The sequence below is a fragment of the Glycine max genome, chromosome 9, assembly GCF_000004515.6.
Source record: "Glycine max cultivar Williams 82 chromosome 9, Glycine_max_v4.0, whole genome shotgun sequence".
Classification (NCBI taxonomy): domain Eukaryota; kingdom Viridiplantae; phylum Streptophyta; class Magnoliopsida; order Fabales; family Fabaceae; genus Glycine; species Glycine max.
In genome coordinates, this window is record NC_038245.2 from 38,492,846 (window position 1) to 38,508,634 (window position 15,789).

At 34.0% G+C, this 15,789-nt stretch overlaps 2 protein-coding genes across 2 annotated transcripts; both read right to left on the reverse strand.

Annotated features, from left to right (window-relative positions):
- Positions 1-716: 716 nt before the first annotated feature.
- On the reverse strand, positions 717-3,919 carry LOC100802863 (ATP-dependent Clp protease ATP-binding subunit CLPT1, chloroplastic). Its single transcript, XM_003533993.4, has 6 exons — positions 3,692-3,919; positions 3,543-3,578; positions 3,326-3,435; positions 1,859-2,038; positions 967-1,020; positions 717-886 (listed from the first exon to the last, which is right to left on the reverse strand). Exons 1-5 carry the CDS (start codon positions 3,886-3,888, stop codon positions 998-1,000), a joined length of 546 nt encoding a protein of 181 aa, XP_003534041.3. The 5' UTR covers positions 3,889-3,919; the 3' UTR covers positions 717-886; positions 967-997.
- Positions 3,920-4,743: 824 nt separating this feature from the next.
- LOC100802336 (ATP-dependent Clp protease ATP-binding subunit CLPT1, chloroplastic) lies at positions 4,744-8,975 on the reverse strand. The gene is made up of 6 exons (XM_003533992.5): positions 8,638-8,975; positions 8,500-8,535; positions 8,289-8,398; positions 6,233-6,412; positions 5,183-5,310; positions 4,744-5,105 (listed from the first exon to the last, which is right to left on the reverse strand). The coding sequence occupies exons 1-6, from the start codon at positions 8,898-8,900 to the stop codon at positions 5,064-5,066; spliced, it is 759 nt and encodes a 252-aa protein (XP_003534040.1). The 5' UTR covers positions 8,901-8,975; the 3' UTR covers positions 4,744-5,063.
- Between the last annotated feature and the right edge of the window lie 6,814 nt (positions 8,976-15,789).

Sequence of the window (15,789 nt, forward strand, 5' to 3'; positions counted from 1 at the left end):
TTTACATGAATGGTGTAATTTTATTGTAAATTTGTTAAAAATTTGGGTGACTTTGAAAAAAAAATAGTCTAAGTTAAATTTGGAATCCAAATATAAAATAAAAGCATATTAGATAAATATTTGGTAAATTTATATTTTTTATTCTCTAAATTTAATTTTAGTTGCATCTTCTAACTTTTTATTTTAGTGGTGTAAGTTGGTTTTTTTATATAACCGAGTGTTGTATGATTTTGTCTCAAGATCTGGTCATAGTATCATACTATCTTGCGCTAATACTCTTAACAATAATAATTTTATAACTTACTAATGTAATAATGATGATACAGGTATGGCATGCTTTATTCTTTCTATCATTTTTCTATGTCGTATTAGCATCGAAGAACTTTAAATAGAACCTTACAACACATTTTTTCCTTCTTGGCTAATGCATGAAACAAATGAATCATTTCTTTCACCGATCATAAGATCTTATGACAGTCCATTACAATTAATTCATTTCGTAGTAAAAAAGTTTTGGTGTTAGCAAAATGATACAGATACAACTTGTATAAGTTACAGGGTGATAAGTTACAGAACAGGGTAGAGACTAGAGATGATGCAGTGTGTGACTGCAATTCCACCATCACACACTGCTAAAAAATTAACTTCCACAAAACTTGGATAAATTAAAAAAGAATAAGAAATACATCATCCCCAAAATGGTGTACGACACAGCATTTGAAATAACATTAACACAGGTACTTGTTGATAATCTTGAGGGAGTATAGTTAATTTTCCCTAAGAGGAACTTGCAACCCCAAGGGTCAACGGGTATTAATCAACCATCAATCTGCAAGAAATTTCTTAAGCTTGCCTTTTGAAACTTAAATCAAACATCTCCATCAATCTGCAAGAAACATAAACCATATTTATACATTAACATCAACAAGGTGTCAGTCAGTCAAAGCAACAAAACTTGAGACTTACTTTTTTAGAAAGTTCTTTGGCTTTTCCATCATCAAAACCTAGAGTAGCCAAGATCTGTTGAAGAAAGATTATTATATAGCAAGATGAAGATCAACATTGTACACATGCCACATCACAAACAAGGTCAGAATTCAAGGACTTCAGGCAATGGCTGGGTCATTGATAAACATTTACTTTCATAGAGAGATGGGAAACTAACTGAGCCATAACTCGGACAATGTTTAACCTAAATTTTTAGGATCTTTAAAAGTTACTTAAAGGTTAAAGCTAAAAAATAAGAGCTTTAAAATTAAAGTTGTTTGGTAATGTTGTAACTTTTTATACTTAAAAGTTACTTATAAATTAAAAAATGTTTGGCAATGTGGTTTTGGGTCTAGGGATTTGGAATAGAGAAGAAGAAGAAGCTCAAAAAATTAGCTACAAGGCTCATTTCATGTTTACTTCATTAGCAAAAATGCACCATTATTTTGTCAAGCTTTTGTACAAATGTCTTTGGCATAACTTCTCTTTTTAAAGAGAAGAGAAGCTCAAAATAAGTTGAGTCAAAAACTAACTTGAGCAAAACTAGACATGGCTAAGGCATACTAAAACTTATTGCATTTGATGAGGTCTTCATATTACCAAATTTACAGTCTTTTGTTAAGTAATGGAGAAAAAAAGATGTCATTTAAAATAATTTTTCATACTTCAGCCTCTTTCTAACAAAAGAGGCACAAGATAACAATTGACAACGCAAACTCACCAATGGATTAATTTCATGCATCAAATAACTCACAAAAAATATTTGAAACAGGGACATCTTAAACTGAGCAATGAATCTAGCTGATCATTAGTAAAAATTGTTGGTAGGGGGATACTAGTTGAAACTCATCATAGCGGAAACCATGCATACCTGACTTCAATTTCTCCTCAATTGCCCAATCAAGGGCTTTCTGGGCTGGTTCAGTCAAAGGAGGATGCTCAGGGCTGAAGAAAAACAAATCAGATTTCCCAAGTAGCTCTACTGTTTCTTCACGTGCTTTCAAAAGAGTAATTCCATTAGCTCTTAAGAATTTTGCAGCATTACTTGTTCCTGGAAAGAAATCAAAAAATGATTAAGGGTTCAAGGGTTTGCTAAAGGCACAAAGCAGCAATATTTAAATTGATTAAGTGCTCAAGGATATACAAAACGCACAAATACAAATACAAATGGCAGAATCTAGGCAACAAGACTTTAAAAAGGAACTAGAAGAAATGAAGAAGAATAGACTCTAGTGCCACATTTTGAATAGCTAATTTGGTTTAGGTTTTACTGCATCTGAAGTTATACTGACAAAGGAACCAACAAAGACCATGTACATGGTACCCTTTTTCTTTCAATAAGAATGAGAATGAAACATGAATACAATTGCTCACACAGTACTATAGTAGAGGGAAAAGCCACAAGTAAATTATTTCCTTCAATGAAAACTTGAATACGTCTACCTCATGATATATTATTGTTGAACCCATAACTCATTTGAAAGGAAAAAACAGAAGGTAACATTTTCCTTTTCCTACTGTCTTAATGATCCAGAAATGTTTTTAAATTGAGGAATAATGGAATATTTCTCAAGTTTTGGAGGCAAAAACAAGTATTTTAAGAAGTCCAGTACACCATATGAAACAACCAAATACAGCATCAAACTCCATGAGGCATGAGGTATTCAGCTTCCACAGGGCTCTCATGGATATTTATAAAAGACGTTACCTATGTGACTATGTCCATATCAATACAACAAGGAGCATTCATCCAATTGGTAATTGGCAGGGTATAGATCATAAAGTATGGCAACCAAGTTCTGTTAAAAACTATAAGGCATGAGGTATTCAAGCTTCAACAGGGCCCTCAAAGAACGCCATATTGTGCATTTGTACTTACTGAAACTCAAAGGATATGAACTTTCTATTTTAAATTAATGGCTATTGAACAACTATGATGCATAGGTACTTGGTACCAGTATCCATGCAACACAATTAGCCAAGCCTCTTTACATAAACTTCTTCATAAACACTAATAAGAAGTAAAAAAAAAGAAACTGAACTTCTCTTGCAAACTAAAAATCCACTTATGCATTTAACATTTATAGGATAAACTTAATTTATTTATTCTCTTACGATAGAAGCACTAGTTCTCATGTATACTAAGATCAACTTGTGCCCTTGACATTTATAAAAGCTCTTTCATTTTAACTTCTCTAAAAGCTGAAGTGCATATTTTAGCATACAGGAGAAACTTCATTTTTTTCTTCTTTGTCTTTTCTCTTACGATAGAAGCACTAGTTTTCATGGCTATTACTGACATTAAAAAGACACCAAATTGTGATTGTAACTAACAAACCTTCAACCAAAATCCCCATGAGAATCGCCTCGGTTCCCGTGTTTGGATACTTGAGCTTCCTCGCTTCCAATTCCCCCATTGCATACGATTTTATAGCCCTCTCCGACCACCTGAACCAAACACACAAGGCACAACCCTCAAAACACACATACAAGTGACACAACAATCCAATTACGCCACTCAAAAACGACAATAACAACAACAACAATGAACTCACTTTGGGGTTTTATCGGGCGTATCCGAAAGGGGTTTCCTGCAAAAAAAAAATGGAAGAGAAGAAAAAGGTGGAAACTTTAAGCAATCCGAAACGACCCAGAAGAAAATTCGAGAAACCTATTACATGTGTTGGCGAAGAGAGAAACTTACGGGGTGGGGAGGCTAAACGACACGGTTGCTGACGTGGCACTGCAACTTGTGTTGGGGAGGGAACGGGACGATGAGGTGGCGCGTAGGAGGGTGATTCTGGTGCCGAAGAGAGAGGTTGGAGGGAGAGTGCATTGGTTGTTTGGGTTCGAATGGGAGAGTGTGGGTAGGAAAGATGAGAGATTGGGAATGGAAGCCATTGGAAGGAAATGATGAGAGGGTGGGAATGGAAGCCATTTTGGGAATTTAAATAAATCATGATTTAATAAATTGTTTATTATTTTAAATTTTTAGTTACTTCAATAAATAATTTATAATACTTTATGTGCTAAAATAATTTTATATGATTATTCAATCATAAATTATTATTTTTATAATTTTTAAGATAATCTTATAAAAGGTAATAAATTTAACATTTTATGATTGAATTACAAATTATGCATAATCTTTTTATTCATATTTTTTTTTGTTATAGGTCAAAGATTATATGTAAGAAAAAAAATATACGGTTAGGAGTTCGATTTATGATCCATGCATATGAAAAAATAAATATGTTAGTAGTATCATAAAAAAATTAATCATTAATTTTCGGTGGAATAATACCAAGATTAGAAAAAATAAAGTGATTTATATTAGTTAACTAGTATTTTATTTGGTTTCTCACATAAAATAAATGTTTATTTTATATAAAAAATATCTATATAATCACGATTATATGACCAATCATATATGACATATTAAAAATTGTCAGAAACTTTTTTATTAAGAACATTTTTTTGAAATAAATTTAAATTTGGTGAATATGAATAAACCAGTTTGTAAAAAAAAAAAACGCTATAAATATTCCTAAAAAAGTTTAGAAGCTTCCCTTCACAACCAGTCACATCCGATTAGTAGAATTCGAGTTGGGGAGAGTCAAAATGAGACAAATGGGCATTTCCTATCTGAATCGAGAGGTCTCAGCTTATTGTAAATGAATACTTTTAAATATATAAAATATATAGTAGTTGAAATTAGTACTAAATATAAATATAAAATATAAAAAAGTTTCGGTGTTAGCAAAATGATCCAGATACAACTCATTCAAAAGGGAAGGTATTGGTAGGTTACAGGGTAGAGATGATGCAGTGTGTATGTGACTGCAATTCCACCATCACACACTGCTTAAAAATTGACTTCCACAAAAGTTGTATAAATTAAAAAAAAAAAAAAAATACATCATCTCCAAAATGGTGTACAGCACAGTATTTGAAATAACATTAATGCAGGTACTTGTTGATAATCTTGAGAGAGTATAGTTAATTTTCCCTCGAGGAACTTGCAACCCCAAGGATCAACAGGCAGGTATCAATCAACCATTATTGCAAGAAATTTGTTAAGCCTGCCTTTTGAAACTCAAATCAACATCTCCATCAATCTGCAAGAAACATAAACCATATTTATACATTAACATTAAGGTGTCAGTCAGTCAAAGCAACAAAACTTGAGACTCACTGATTTAGAAAGTTCTTTGGCTTTTTCATCATTGAAACCTAGAGTAGCCAAGATCTGTTGACCTGCTGATTCTTTTTGTGACCATATTCCTAGAAGTAAATGTGTAACGTTTATTTCTCCTCCTTCACCTGCATTTTATATGATAATAATTTAGTGAATACACAAGAGAAAAACATAAAAAAAAAAATGAAGGTTATTAGATAGCAAGATGAAGATCAACATTGTACAAATGCAGCATCACAAGGTCAGATTACAAAAACATTAGGTAATGGCTTGGGCATTGATAAGCATTTACTTACATTGAGCGATGGTTAACTAACTGAGCCATAAGTTGGATGGCATTTAACCTAAACATTAGGATCTCAAAAGGTAGTTTAAGGTTAAAATTAAAACATAAGAGCTTTAAAAATAAAGTTGTTTAGTAATTTTATAATTTTTTAACTTCGATGTTACTTCTTAACTAAAAACTGTTTGATAATGTGTTTTTGGGTCTTGGGATTTGGAATTGACAAGGAGAAGGAGAAGCTCCTAAAATTAGCTACAAGCCTCATTTATGTTTACTTCATTAGCCAAAAAGCAACTTTATTTTGTAGAGCTTTTGTTCAAATGTGTTTGGCTTTGGCACAACTTCTAAAGAGTAAGCGAAACTCAAAATAAGCTTGATTCAGACACTAACTCAAAACTAAAACATGGCTGAGGCATAAACTTATAAAACTATTATTTAAGCTGATTACATTTGATGAGGTCTTCATATTACCAAATGTTCAGTCTTTGTTAAGTAATGGGGCGAAAAAGATGTCAATAAAAAAACAATTTTCCTACTTCAGCCTCTTTTTAACAAAAGAGGAACGAGACAACAGAATGCTTCTTTCTACCCTATGTTGCAAACTTTCCAATAAATTCATTTCATGCATCACGTTACTCTCAAAATGGAAAAAATATTTGAGAAAGGAGACATCCTAAACTGAACAATGAATCTAGCTGATCAATTGCCAAATTTTTGGCAGGGTGATACTAGTTGATAATCGTCAGAGAAGAAACCATGTATACCTGACTTCAATTTCTCTTCAATTGCCCAATCAAGGGCTTTCTGGGCTGGTTCAGTCAATGGAGGATGCTCAGGGCTGAAGAAATACAAGTCAGATTTCCCAAGTAGCTCTACTGTTTCTTCACGTACTTTGAAAAGAGTAATTCCATTAGCTCTTGAGAATTTTGCAGCTTTACTTGTTCCTGAAAGGGAAACAAAAATTGATTAAGTGTTCAAGGGTAAAGGCACAACTGCCTTTAGAAATTCAAATGGCAGGATCTTCCCAACAAGATTTAAAACGAAATTTATTTCAAAAAGAAGAAAAAGAAATGAAGAAGAATAATAGACTCTAGTGCCACATTTTGAATAGCACATTTATTTTATGTCGCTGCATCTGAAGTTATAGTGGCATTGCGAGAAAGGAACCAACCATGGCCATGTACACAGTACCCTTTTCTTTCAATAAGAATGGAGCATGAATACAATGGCTCACATAGTAGAGGAAAAATCCACAAGAAAATGATCATCTTCAAAGTGTCTACCTCATGAAATATTCTTGTTGAACCCATAACTCATTTAGAAGGATGAAACCTCTCCTTTTCTGATCCAGCAATGTTTTTATATTGAGAATAATGAAATATTTCTCAAGTTTTGGGAATGCAAGTCCTTTTAGCATGTCATGTACCCCATATGCAATAAGCAAAGAGGGGACCAAACCCCATGACCCAAGCTTTCATAGGGCTCTCCTATGGATTTATAAAAGACTATTGACCTATGTCCATATCAATACAACAGGAACATTCATCCAATTGGTAATTGGAAGTGTATAAACCATAAAGTATGGCAACAAAATTCTCTTAAAAACTATAAAATGATAGGTCAGAAATAGGACTATGCTATTATGATTGAACATTTCTGCTAAATTAAACGATCCACATTTTAAGAATCCTGTTTAATAGTAGAAAAGAAAAACACCTAGCATCCAATCTGACGTGAATGTGACCATAAAACAGTTATAGCACATCTAATAAAAGTACAAAAACATTTACCAGCATCAACCAGGAAGCTTAACTACTGCTTTCTTTTTCCATCCAATCAAAGAATGACATGTTGTGCTTACAGCTTACTGAAACTTAAAAGAATATGAACCTGCCATCCAATATTTCAATTAATGGCTATTGGACAACTATGATGCGTGGTACTTCTAAATCTCTGACTGGTGCCAATACTAGTTGGGTAGGCATGTATGTAAAACTCACTTTTCACTCAAGTAGAAAATAAACACCAAAGTTTGTTGCCTTAGGTTTGTTACTAAAAAACTTCGTACCCCATTGTCCAGAGGCTCTTCGCTATGCGAAGGTATGGGGAAGGGATGTTGTACGCAGCCTTAGGTTTGTTACTAAATGAAACAAATTGCTACTACTTCAGTCCCTTTAAAATTTGTACTTTATTTAAAAACTTTGGCTTACTTGAGCTAGAACTCAGAAAACTACAAAAATTGTATTTATATTATAAGCGTTTAATTTCCATACCCTGTAAAAATATGTCAACTAATAAATAATCACCTTAGATGTGACCTTTAAAGTAATTATTACAAAAGTCAACAACTTTACTGTACATGACAATCTATGATTGGATGACACGGTAAGCAATCTGTCAATGCATTCTAATTAAATTCATATTACAATTCTAATACTAAATTTTTATACTTTTATATTTCTATAAGATATAAACCCATAACCGTTTAAATTATTCTTTTTTTACATCTTCAACAGAATCCATGCAACACAATTAGACAAGTCTGTTTGCATAAACTTCTTCATAAGCACTTATAGGAGAAGAAATTAAGAAATAAAATAAACTGCACTTCTCTTGTATACTAAGATCAACTTGTGCACTTGACATTTATAAAAGCTCTTTCATTTTAACTTCTCTAAAAGCTGAAGTGCATATTTTAGCATGCAGGAGAAACTTACTTCATTTTCTTCTTCTTTGTTTTTCTCTTACGATAGAAGCACTGGTTTTCATGGCTATTACTGAAATTAAAAAGACACCAAATTGTGATTGCAACTAACAAACCTTCAACCAAAATCCCCATGAGAAGTGCCTCGGTTCCCGTGTTTGGATACTTGAGCTTCCTCGCTTCCAATTCCCCCATTGCATACGATTTTATAGCCCTCGCCGACCACCTGAACCAAACACAACAATCCTCAAACACACACACAGACACACACAACAATCCAATTACGTCACTGAAAAACGACAACAACAACAACAACAACGAACTGACTTTGGTGTTTTCTCAGGAGTATCCGAAAGGGGTTTCCTGCAAAAAACGAAAGAAAAGAAAAAGGTGAAAACTTTCAGCAATCGGAGACGACCCAGAAGAAAATTCGAGAGACCCATTGGTAAAGAGGGAGAAGCTTACGGGGTGGGGAGGCTAAACGACACGGTTGCTGACGTGGCACGGCAATTGGTGTTGGGGAGGGAACGGGACGATGAGGTGGCGCGTAGGAGAGTAATCCTGGTGCCGAAGAGAGAGGTGGGAGGGAGAGTGCAATGGTTGTTGGGGTTTGAAAGGGAGAGTGTGGGAATGGAAGCCATTGGAAGGAGATGAAGAGAAAAATGAGAAGCAGAGAGGGAGGTTTTGGGAAGAGGGGTTGGGTATAAGGGTAGAGTGGAAGCTTTCATGTTCAAGCAAGTAGAGGAGAGGGAAGGGTTTGTTGACAAATATTGGAGAAAGGTAAAAAGGCCATACAATAGAAAGATAGATTGTGTTATCCATTATACAAATCTTTATAAATTACTAGCAATATGCCTAACTAATATTGTATTATGATGAAGTACTAAAAAACTAATTCCTTTAAAAAATATTCAAAAACTAATTCAATTTTGGAACATAATTTTAAATTCAATAAATTAATAGCAGTGTGCCAAATCAATAAATTATTCTTTAAAAACCAAAAGAATTTAAAATTTATTTTAATTTTGAGATGTAAAATTTATCATATTAGATTTATATATACATGAAAATTATAAAATTTAATTAATATTTAAATGAACATAAAAAATGGACATCAACATAAAAAAATGATGTGAAAAAGTAAGTTTAAGGTACTTATTATTTAATATCAAAGTTTTTCTAATGAAATAATTTTTGCATCTCAAATTAATTAAAAAAATTATAAAATTATCTTCCAAAATTAAAAATTATCATCATTTCATAAGAATCATTTTGAATCCTTTAAAAAACATAAATGACTAAATAAAATTTTTAAAATAATAAAGATGAAATTACTTTTTTATCATTTATCTTATTTTTTTAGTTCAGTTTAATCTTTTATCTTTTAAAAATTTTATTTTAATTATTTATCTTTTTTTTCAATTTAATTATTTATCTTTTAAAAAATTTATTTTGATCTTTTATTTATTTAAGTTTATTCAATTTGTCTATTATTTGAAACTCACAAAGAATAAGCCTACCGGACTGAGAACATCCCATCCGTGATACCTTTCCAAACAATTGTGTCCTCCTCATTCATGTCATTTGGGGTGTTCAGTGATAGCACCCAAACACATATTTAAACCTTATTATTTTTAGAAACCGGGAATTATTGTCATCATTTTTTTTTATCTTTTTAACTCAAGAATGCATCATTGCTCGTGTGTACTCTTGGGTGTGTAATGGGAATCAAAGTTGCATAGTTCTTTTATAGAAAAATATTGTGAGTGGGGGGATTTAATTTTTTAATTAAAAGGATTTTATGATAATCAAATCAGAAATACATGCATCCAAGGCAGTTTTCATTAACCTATTGCTTTTGTAATAACTAAATCATAAGTGCAACAAAAGTAGTCATGATTCGTTATTCCCATCACTCTTTCTCTTCCACAAAGGTCACAACGCCCAAATATCCCATGGCAAACCCGGCCCATGTGGCCATGTCTCTAACCCAGAAAGCTTCATGCATTTATTGTTTTTGAGCATTAAGCAAACTGCAACTGCAGATGGAGGAGGAGATTTGCAGTAGAGGAGATACAGAAAAATGTTTTAGAGAGATACAAATGCAATGTCATAGATTTAAGGAATTAAGGGTGAGAGAAAAGGAAAAGACTGTGTGAAGACCTTTTTTTAAAAAAAACAAACAGGCACAAAAGCCCAGAGGAAAAAAACTACATAGAAATCAGCCTAGGAGTAGAAACTCCCGAAACATCAGCAAGCAACAAAAGCTTTGGGTGATCAAAAATCACATAGTCCTCCTCCAAACCACAAGCCAAATTTGCTAAGGCATCAGCACAATAGTTAGCTTGCCTGTTAACATGACAAAAATAAACTTGCCAATCATTGTTGATCAGTCTTTGAATGACACTAATCAAACTCCAGCCTGAAGCACAACCTTGAAGACCTTTTTATTCATGACCATGAAAAGTGAATCTATCTGTTGGCTGAGATAATTTGGTGAAAGTTGCAGGCAGTTACAAATAATGAATTATGAACATTTTTTTTTCTTGGTAGTTGGTTCATTCCCTGGTGTATTTAATAATTGATATTCTGCACCAAAAAAATGAGTAATTAATATTCACATATATGATTTTTCTTTTCTTCGTTTTCTTAATGATCGAGGAAAAAAATGTCACAAAATTCAGCAATCATTTTGGTTTTTTCATATTTTGCTGCATTCATTGCATGATTATGATATTTTAGCTGGGGTTAAATTTTGGATATAAACATTTTTTCCTTTTCTTAAAGAAAGTAATAATAGCCCTTATGTATCACAATCTGCTGTTTTTGAATCTGAGTAGTTTCCTGTTAAGGTTCAAACTTATTCGCCATTATAGGGTACAAGAATTAATTTTGATCTTCTTACTGGATACAAAATTTGGTTAAAAGAAATATATCAATTAACCTAGGAGATCTTTATCCTACATATTGGTAAGTGATGTGCTAATACAAATGATTATATCAGATTCTGCACGTAATAATGAGAAGGCAATCCAACTACTGTGATACAGGAACCTTGCTTGCCATCTTCAGTAGATATACTCATACATTCTTCAATGTCCGATAACAAATTTACAATACTAAATTATATTTTTCTTTCTTGTAAAATACTAAGAGTTCGTTTTTAGTTCCTGTAAAATTTTATCTACTTTTCGTCCCTACAAAACTATAATGTGCTATTATTTGGCCTACAAAACTATAATGTGCTATTATTTGGCTTGAAATTAAGTTCAAATTTATTCATTCATAATGTTTCTCCACTAAAAATTGAACACACATGTCTGAAGAAATTTGAACCTACTTTTTTTTTTCTCTCTCTGACCCGATGATCCCAAAGTGGACATGTGTATAATGTTTGAACCTACTTTAATAATTGATATAAGATACTACAAAGATCACTTTAAAAAAAATTATGTTTAAGTACCCATTTTTGGGGTTTTTTTCCGTGGGTGTGCGAGTGTCGTAAGATAATGGAGGACCACTATTTGTCATGTTTGGACGTCAAAGAATCTAAAAAAATTATTCCCGCTCCCCAGTTCCGTCAAATAGCACCTAAAAACAAAGCCAGAAAATCCAAAAAAATAGGAAAGAGACCCTTTTTCATGTTCAAGTACTCATGTTTGGGATTTTTTTCCGTGGGTGTGCGAGTGTCGTAAGACAATGGAGGGCCGCTATTTGTCATGTTTGGACGTCAAAGAACCCAAAAAAATTATTCTCGTTCCCCGGTTCCGTCAAATAGCACCTAAAAATAAAGCCAGAAAATCCAAAAAAAAATAGGAAAGAGACCCTTTTTCATGTTCAAGTACCCATGTTTGGGATTTTTTTCCGTGGGTGTGCAAGTGTCGTAAGACAATGGAGGGCCATTATTTCTTATGTTTGGACGTCAAAGAACCCAAAAAAATTATTCCCGTTCCCCGGTTCCGTCAAATAGCACCTAAAAATAAAGCCAGAAAATCCAAAAAAATAGGAAAGAGACCCTTTTCATGTTCAAGTACCCATGTTTGGGATTTTTTTCCGTGGGAGTGCGAGTGTCGTAAGACAATAGAGGGCCACTATTTGTCATTTTTGGACATCAAAGAACCCAAAAAAATTATTCCCGTTCCCCGGTTCCGTCAAATAACACCTAAAAACAAAGCCAGAAAATCCAAAAAAATAGGAAAGAGACCATTTTTCATGTTCAAATACCCATGTTTGGGATTTTTTTCCGTGGATGTGCGAGTGCCGTAAGACAATGGAGAGCCGCTATTTCTCATGTTTCAACGTCAAAGAACCCAAAAAGAATATTCCCGTTCCCCGGTTCCGTCAAATAACACCTAAAAACAAAGCCAGAAAATCCAAAAAAATAGGAAAGAGACCCTTTTTCATGTTCAAGTACCCATGTTTGGGATTTTTTTCGTGGGTGTGCGAGTGCCGTAAGACAATGGAGGGCCACTATTTCTCATGTTTCGACGTCAAAGAACCCAAAAAAATTATTCCCGTTCCCCGATTCCGTCAAATAACACCTAAAAAAAAGCCAGAAAATCCAAAAAAATAGGAATCCGACCCTTCTAACACTTAAAATAAATTATCTTTGGACCATTGAAACAACACATTGAACTTTATTATGAGATTTAAACTCGCTGTAAACAGATAAAGGTTACATCAACGAAAAAACAAAAAAATAAACATTGCATTCAGTTGTTTAGCGATGTCCCAGTGACCTCGTCTTCGATTTTCACAACATATTTAGTAAAGACAGCTAAAATTTCTATTGGTCCATATTTTTTCTAGTAGTTAGATTGTACTAACACCTTCAGCAGTTCTTCATTGGTCCTCTGCTCATTTATTTCATATTTTATAAGCGTATCTGAATACTCAAAGCGAGCTGGTTGGCAGAAAAACAATCGTTTTACCGTTTGTGATTCGTGAATTCCAAGAGGGGGAATCCCTTTAGGTGCAACTTGCTTTATTAAATTCTTCAGTTCATCGATGGTACATGTTGAAGGAATTTGAAATTTCTTAGGATTTTTTCCTGTGAACGCGCATCCAACAAATTTGTTCTGCGGTGGCATGTTCCATTTCCCGTTGTAATACAGGATCGCGTCATGAGTACGGGGCATAGTGCGTTGAAGTAAGTTTATTATTTCATCTGGTGTTCTTCCAACGGTGCATAATAACTCAATCGGACCAACACAAGAAAATTGATCATTACACATTAACATTGTGTTGACATCGTCATCATTTATCAATTTCATACACTGAAAGCGAATTTGGTTACCTGTATCGGTGAATGGCTTGCGGTAGTGAATTTCATCCAAAAATTGTTTGTTGGATAGTTGAAGGGTATTGTGTATTCTGATTTTTAGGCTTGCAAAATCACAGCTGTTTGGTACTCGAATGGGCACCGGAGTTGAAGTTTGGAAGTAAACGCCAGTATCATTGTGAATAATTGATCCATTTGGAAAAATGAAAGCCAACCTTGAGTTGACAATCGTCCGACTGCTAGTTTCTCCTAAAAATTTCATACTTTGTGTATCAATTGGGAGACTATTTGAAAGCAAGATAATGTGTGATTTATTAGCCGTGTCTGCTATATATATAGATGGTTGTGACCGAGCGATTGCTTCATTTTGTTTACAAAAAAATAGACACGCGTGAACATGTTTCGTGTTTACGTTTCATTCAGAATGTGTAGTCAAGTCAGTCAATGTGTTGTCGCGCTCAAACTTTAATACGCATGCATGTCATTATGTGTTGTCAATTATGACAATGATGTATGCTACACGCGTAAATGATTTTTGTTGGACCAACAATTTTTTTGCTTAACCAAACGAGTACTTAATAATATTAATTGGTTAGTAATGGGTTACAACAAATTATATCGCATAATGAATACAATTACATAAACAATGCATGTTTAGTCTTCATTTAGGTCGACATAGTGTCTTTTGAATGACATCAAGCTTGTGTATTGTTGCATTCTACTAATATATGGAGTTGTCCACTGCTTTACCTGAGAATAACAATTGCTTGACCACAACAACGCTGGAGGCGGTAAGGGACAATGGTCTTTCAAATAAACCCGTTGTACATGAACAAAGATTATATCATGCGGTGGCCGTGTCAAATGAACCAGCGAAGTCATTGCATAATTGTCATACTAACTATATTCAATGCACATGAACAAAATGATTTCCAAACACGTGACCAACACATATCATGCGGTGCCCAGAAGAATTAGGTGATGGTTGACTTCTAAGAGGAAAAAATGTCATGCTTTGTTGTTGGGACAACGATACAAGAATTATGTTATACCGTGATGCAATCACATATCCCATCTCCGTTATATCCATCCACTTGTCTACACTAACCCGAATCAAACCAAACATACACATGTAAGTAATTTAAAGTTTGTTATTAAAAAAATTAACCTAAAAACATACCTTCGAAAACCCATCAACAGGTAGGGACAACTTTAATTGTTCAAATCTCTCTGTGCCACCGAAGAGGTTCATGTACTCATGCGACCACCTGCCAAGTTCTTTAATCAATTCATTACGCACTAATGGCCACGAATCTTCCCCCATACCTAATAAAGCGGCAATGGACCGATATCCACAGTTATCGTCCGCTTTCACATCCACAACGTCACGAATGAAACCTTGAATGAATGGCGCAAATTGATCCAACATCAGGATGATCATTGTTGGCTGAGGCGGTATAGAACATGATGCACTACGTTTGACTGGAGAATTGCTGCTTTGAACAGAATGAAAAGCATCAACATACTCCCAGTAAGACAGATCACGCTTTGTGGATCTTTGACTTATTTTCGTCGGTTTCTTCGGTGCACCTTTAGTGTTGACCTTTGACGGAGGAGGGCACATAGAGTTATGATCAGGGTATGCAATTTCTCGGAGTTTACTCTTCAGAGTTACTTTGCCAGACACATCAAGTTCATCAAACCTTTTAGATATGGTCTCTATCTCTTCCTTGATGTTGACTTCCGTCTCACATAACCCTTGGTCTGAAATGCAAAGTCTCCTCCAGAAAATATGGACTGACTCCAATGGGATGCTGCCAGCAGTATACCTAGAAAGCTCACATGCACAAGGAAGATCGTGTGTGGTTCTCATCACACAACCACAAGAAGATGGATTGTTGCCGAGATAACGTAGACGGTCAACCTCAGAAGCAATTTGATTTAAAGCGTCCCTCGAAACCATCCCAAGAAGCCTCTTGTATAAGGTTTTTTTATATACATGCCCAACCACATGCGTACTGGTTTCAAAGGATGCTTTAATTTTGATGTGTTGCAGCGTGATCATGTTGTTCATGGCATCCCAAACACTACATAGGTCTCCAACGTTATTTTGTAGTACTCTTTTGAGAGCCCAATGAGCTGATTCAACCCTCATTTAAAATACACAACAAACATGAAAATATACAACAATTAAATACCATTTATTACTAATCCTTACTAACAAATAAAATCAGTTCTTAATACCTGTTTGTTGTTGTGTTGTCTAGGTGCATGACCTTATTCATCCATGTTGTAATAAATTTTTCCTTGTGGGGGATAATCCATGTGTCGTTAAC

Excerpts from the sequence above, each read along its gene's own strand:
- LOC100802863 (XM_003533993.4), bottom strand. The coding sequence starts at position 3,888 with ATGGCTTCCATTCCCAATCTCTCATCTTTCCTACCCACACTCTCCCAT. Across the intron at positions 3,436-3,542 it reads ACGCCCGATAAAACCCCAAA|GTGGTCGGAGAGGGCTATAA; the intron begins GTGAGTTCATTG and ends TGTTTGGTTCAG. Across the intron at positions 1,021-1,858 it reads TGAGGAGAAATTGAAGTCAG|ATCTTGGCTACTCTAGGTTT; the intron begins GTATGCATGGTT and ends TTTCTTCAACAG.
- LOC100802336 (XM_003533992.5), bottom strand. The coding sequence starts at position 8,900 with ATGAAAGCTTCCACTCTACCCTTATACCCAACCCCTCTTCCCAAAACC. Across the intron at positions 6,413-8,288 it reads CATGGGGATTTTGGTTGAAG|GAACAAGTAAAGCTGCAAAA; the intron begins GTTTGTTAGTTG and ends TTTCCCTTTCAG. Across the intron at positions 5,311-6,232 it reads TGAAGAGAAATTGAAGTCAG|GTGAAGGAGGAGAAATAAAC; the intron begins GTATACATGGTT and ends TATAAAATGCAG.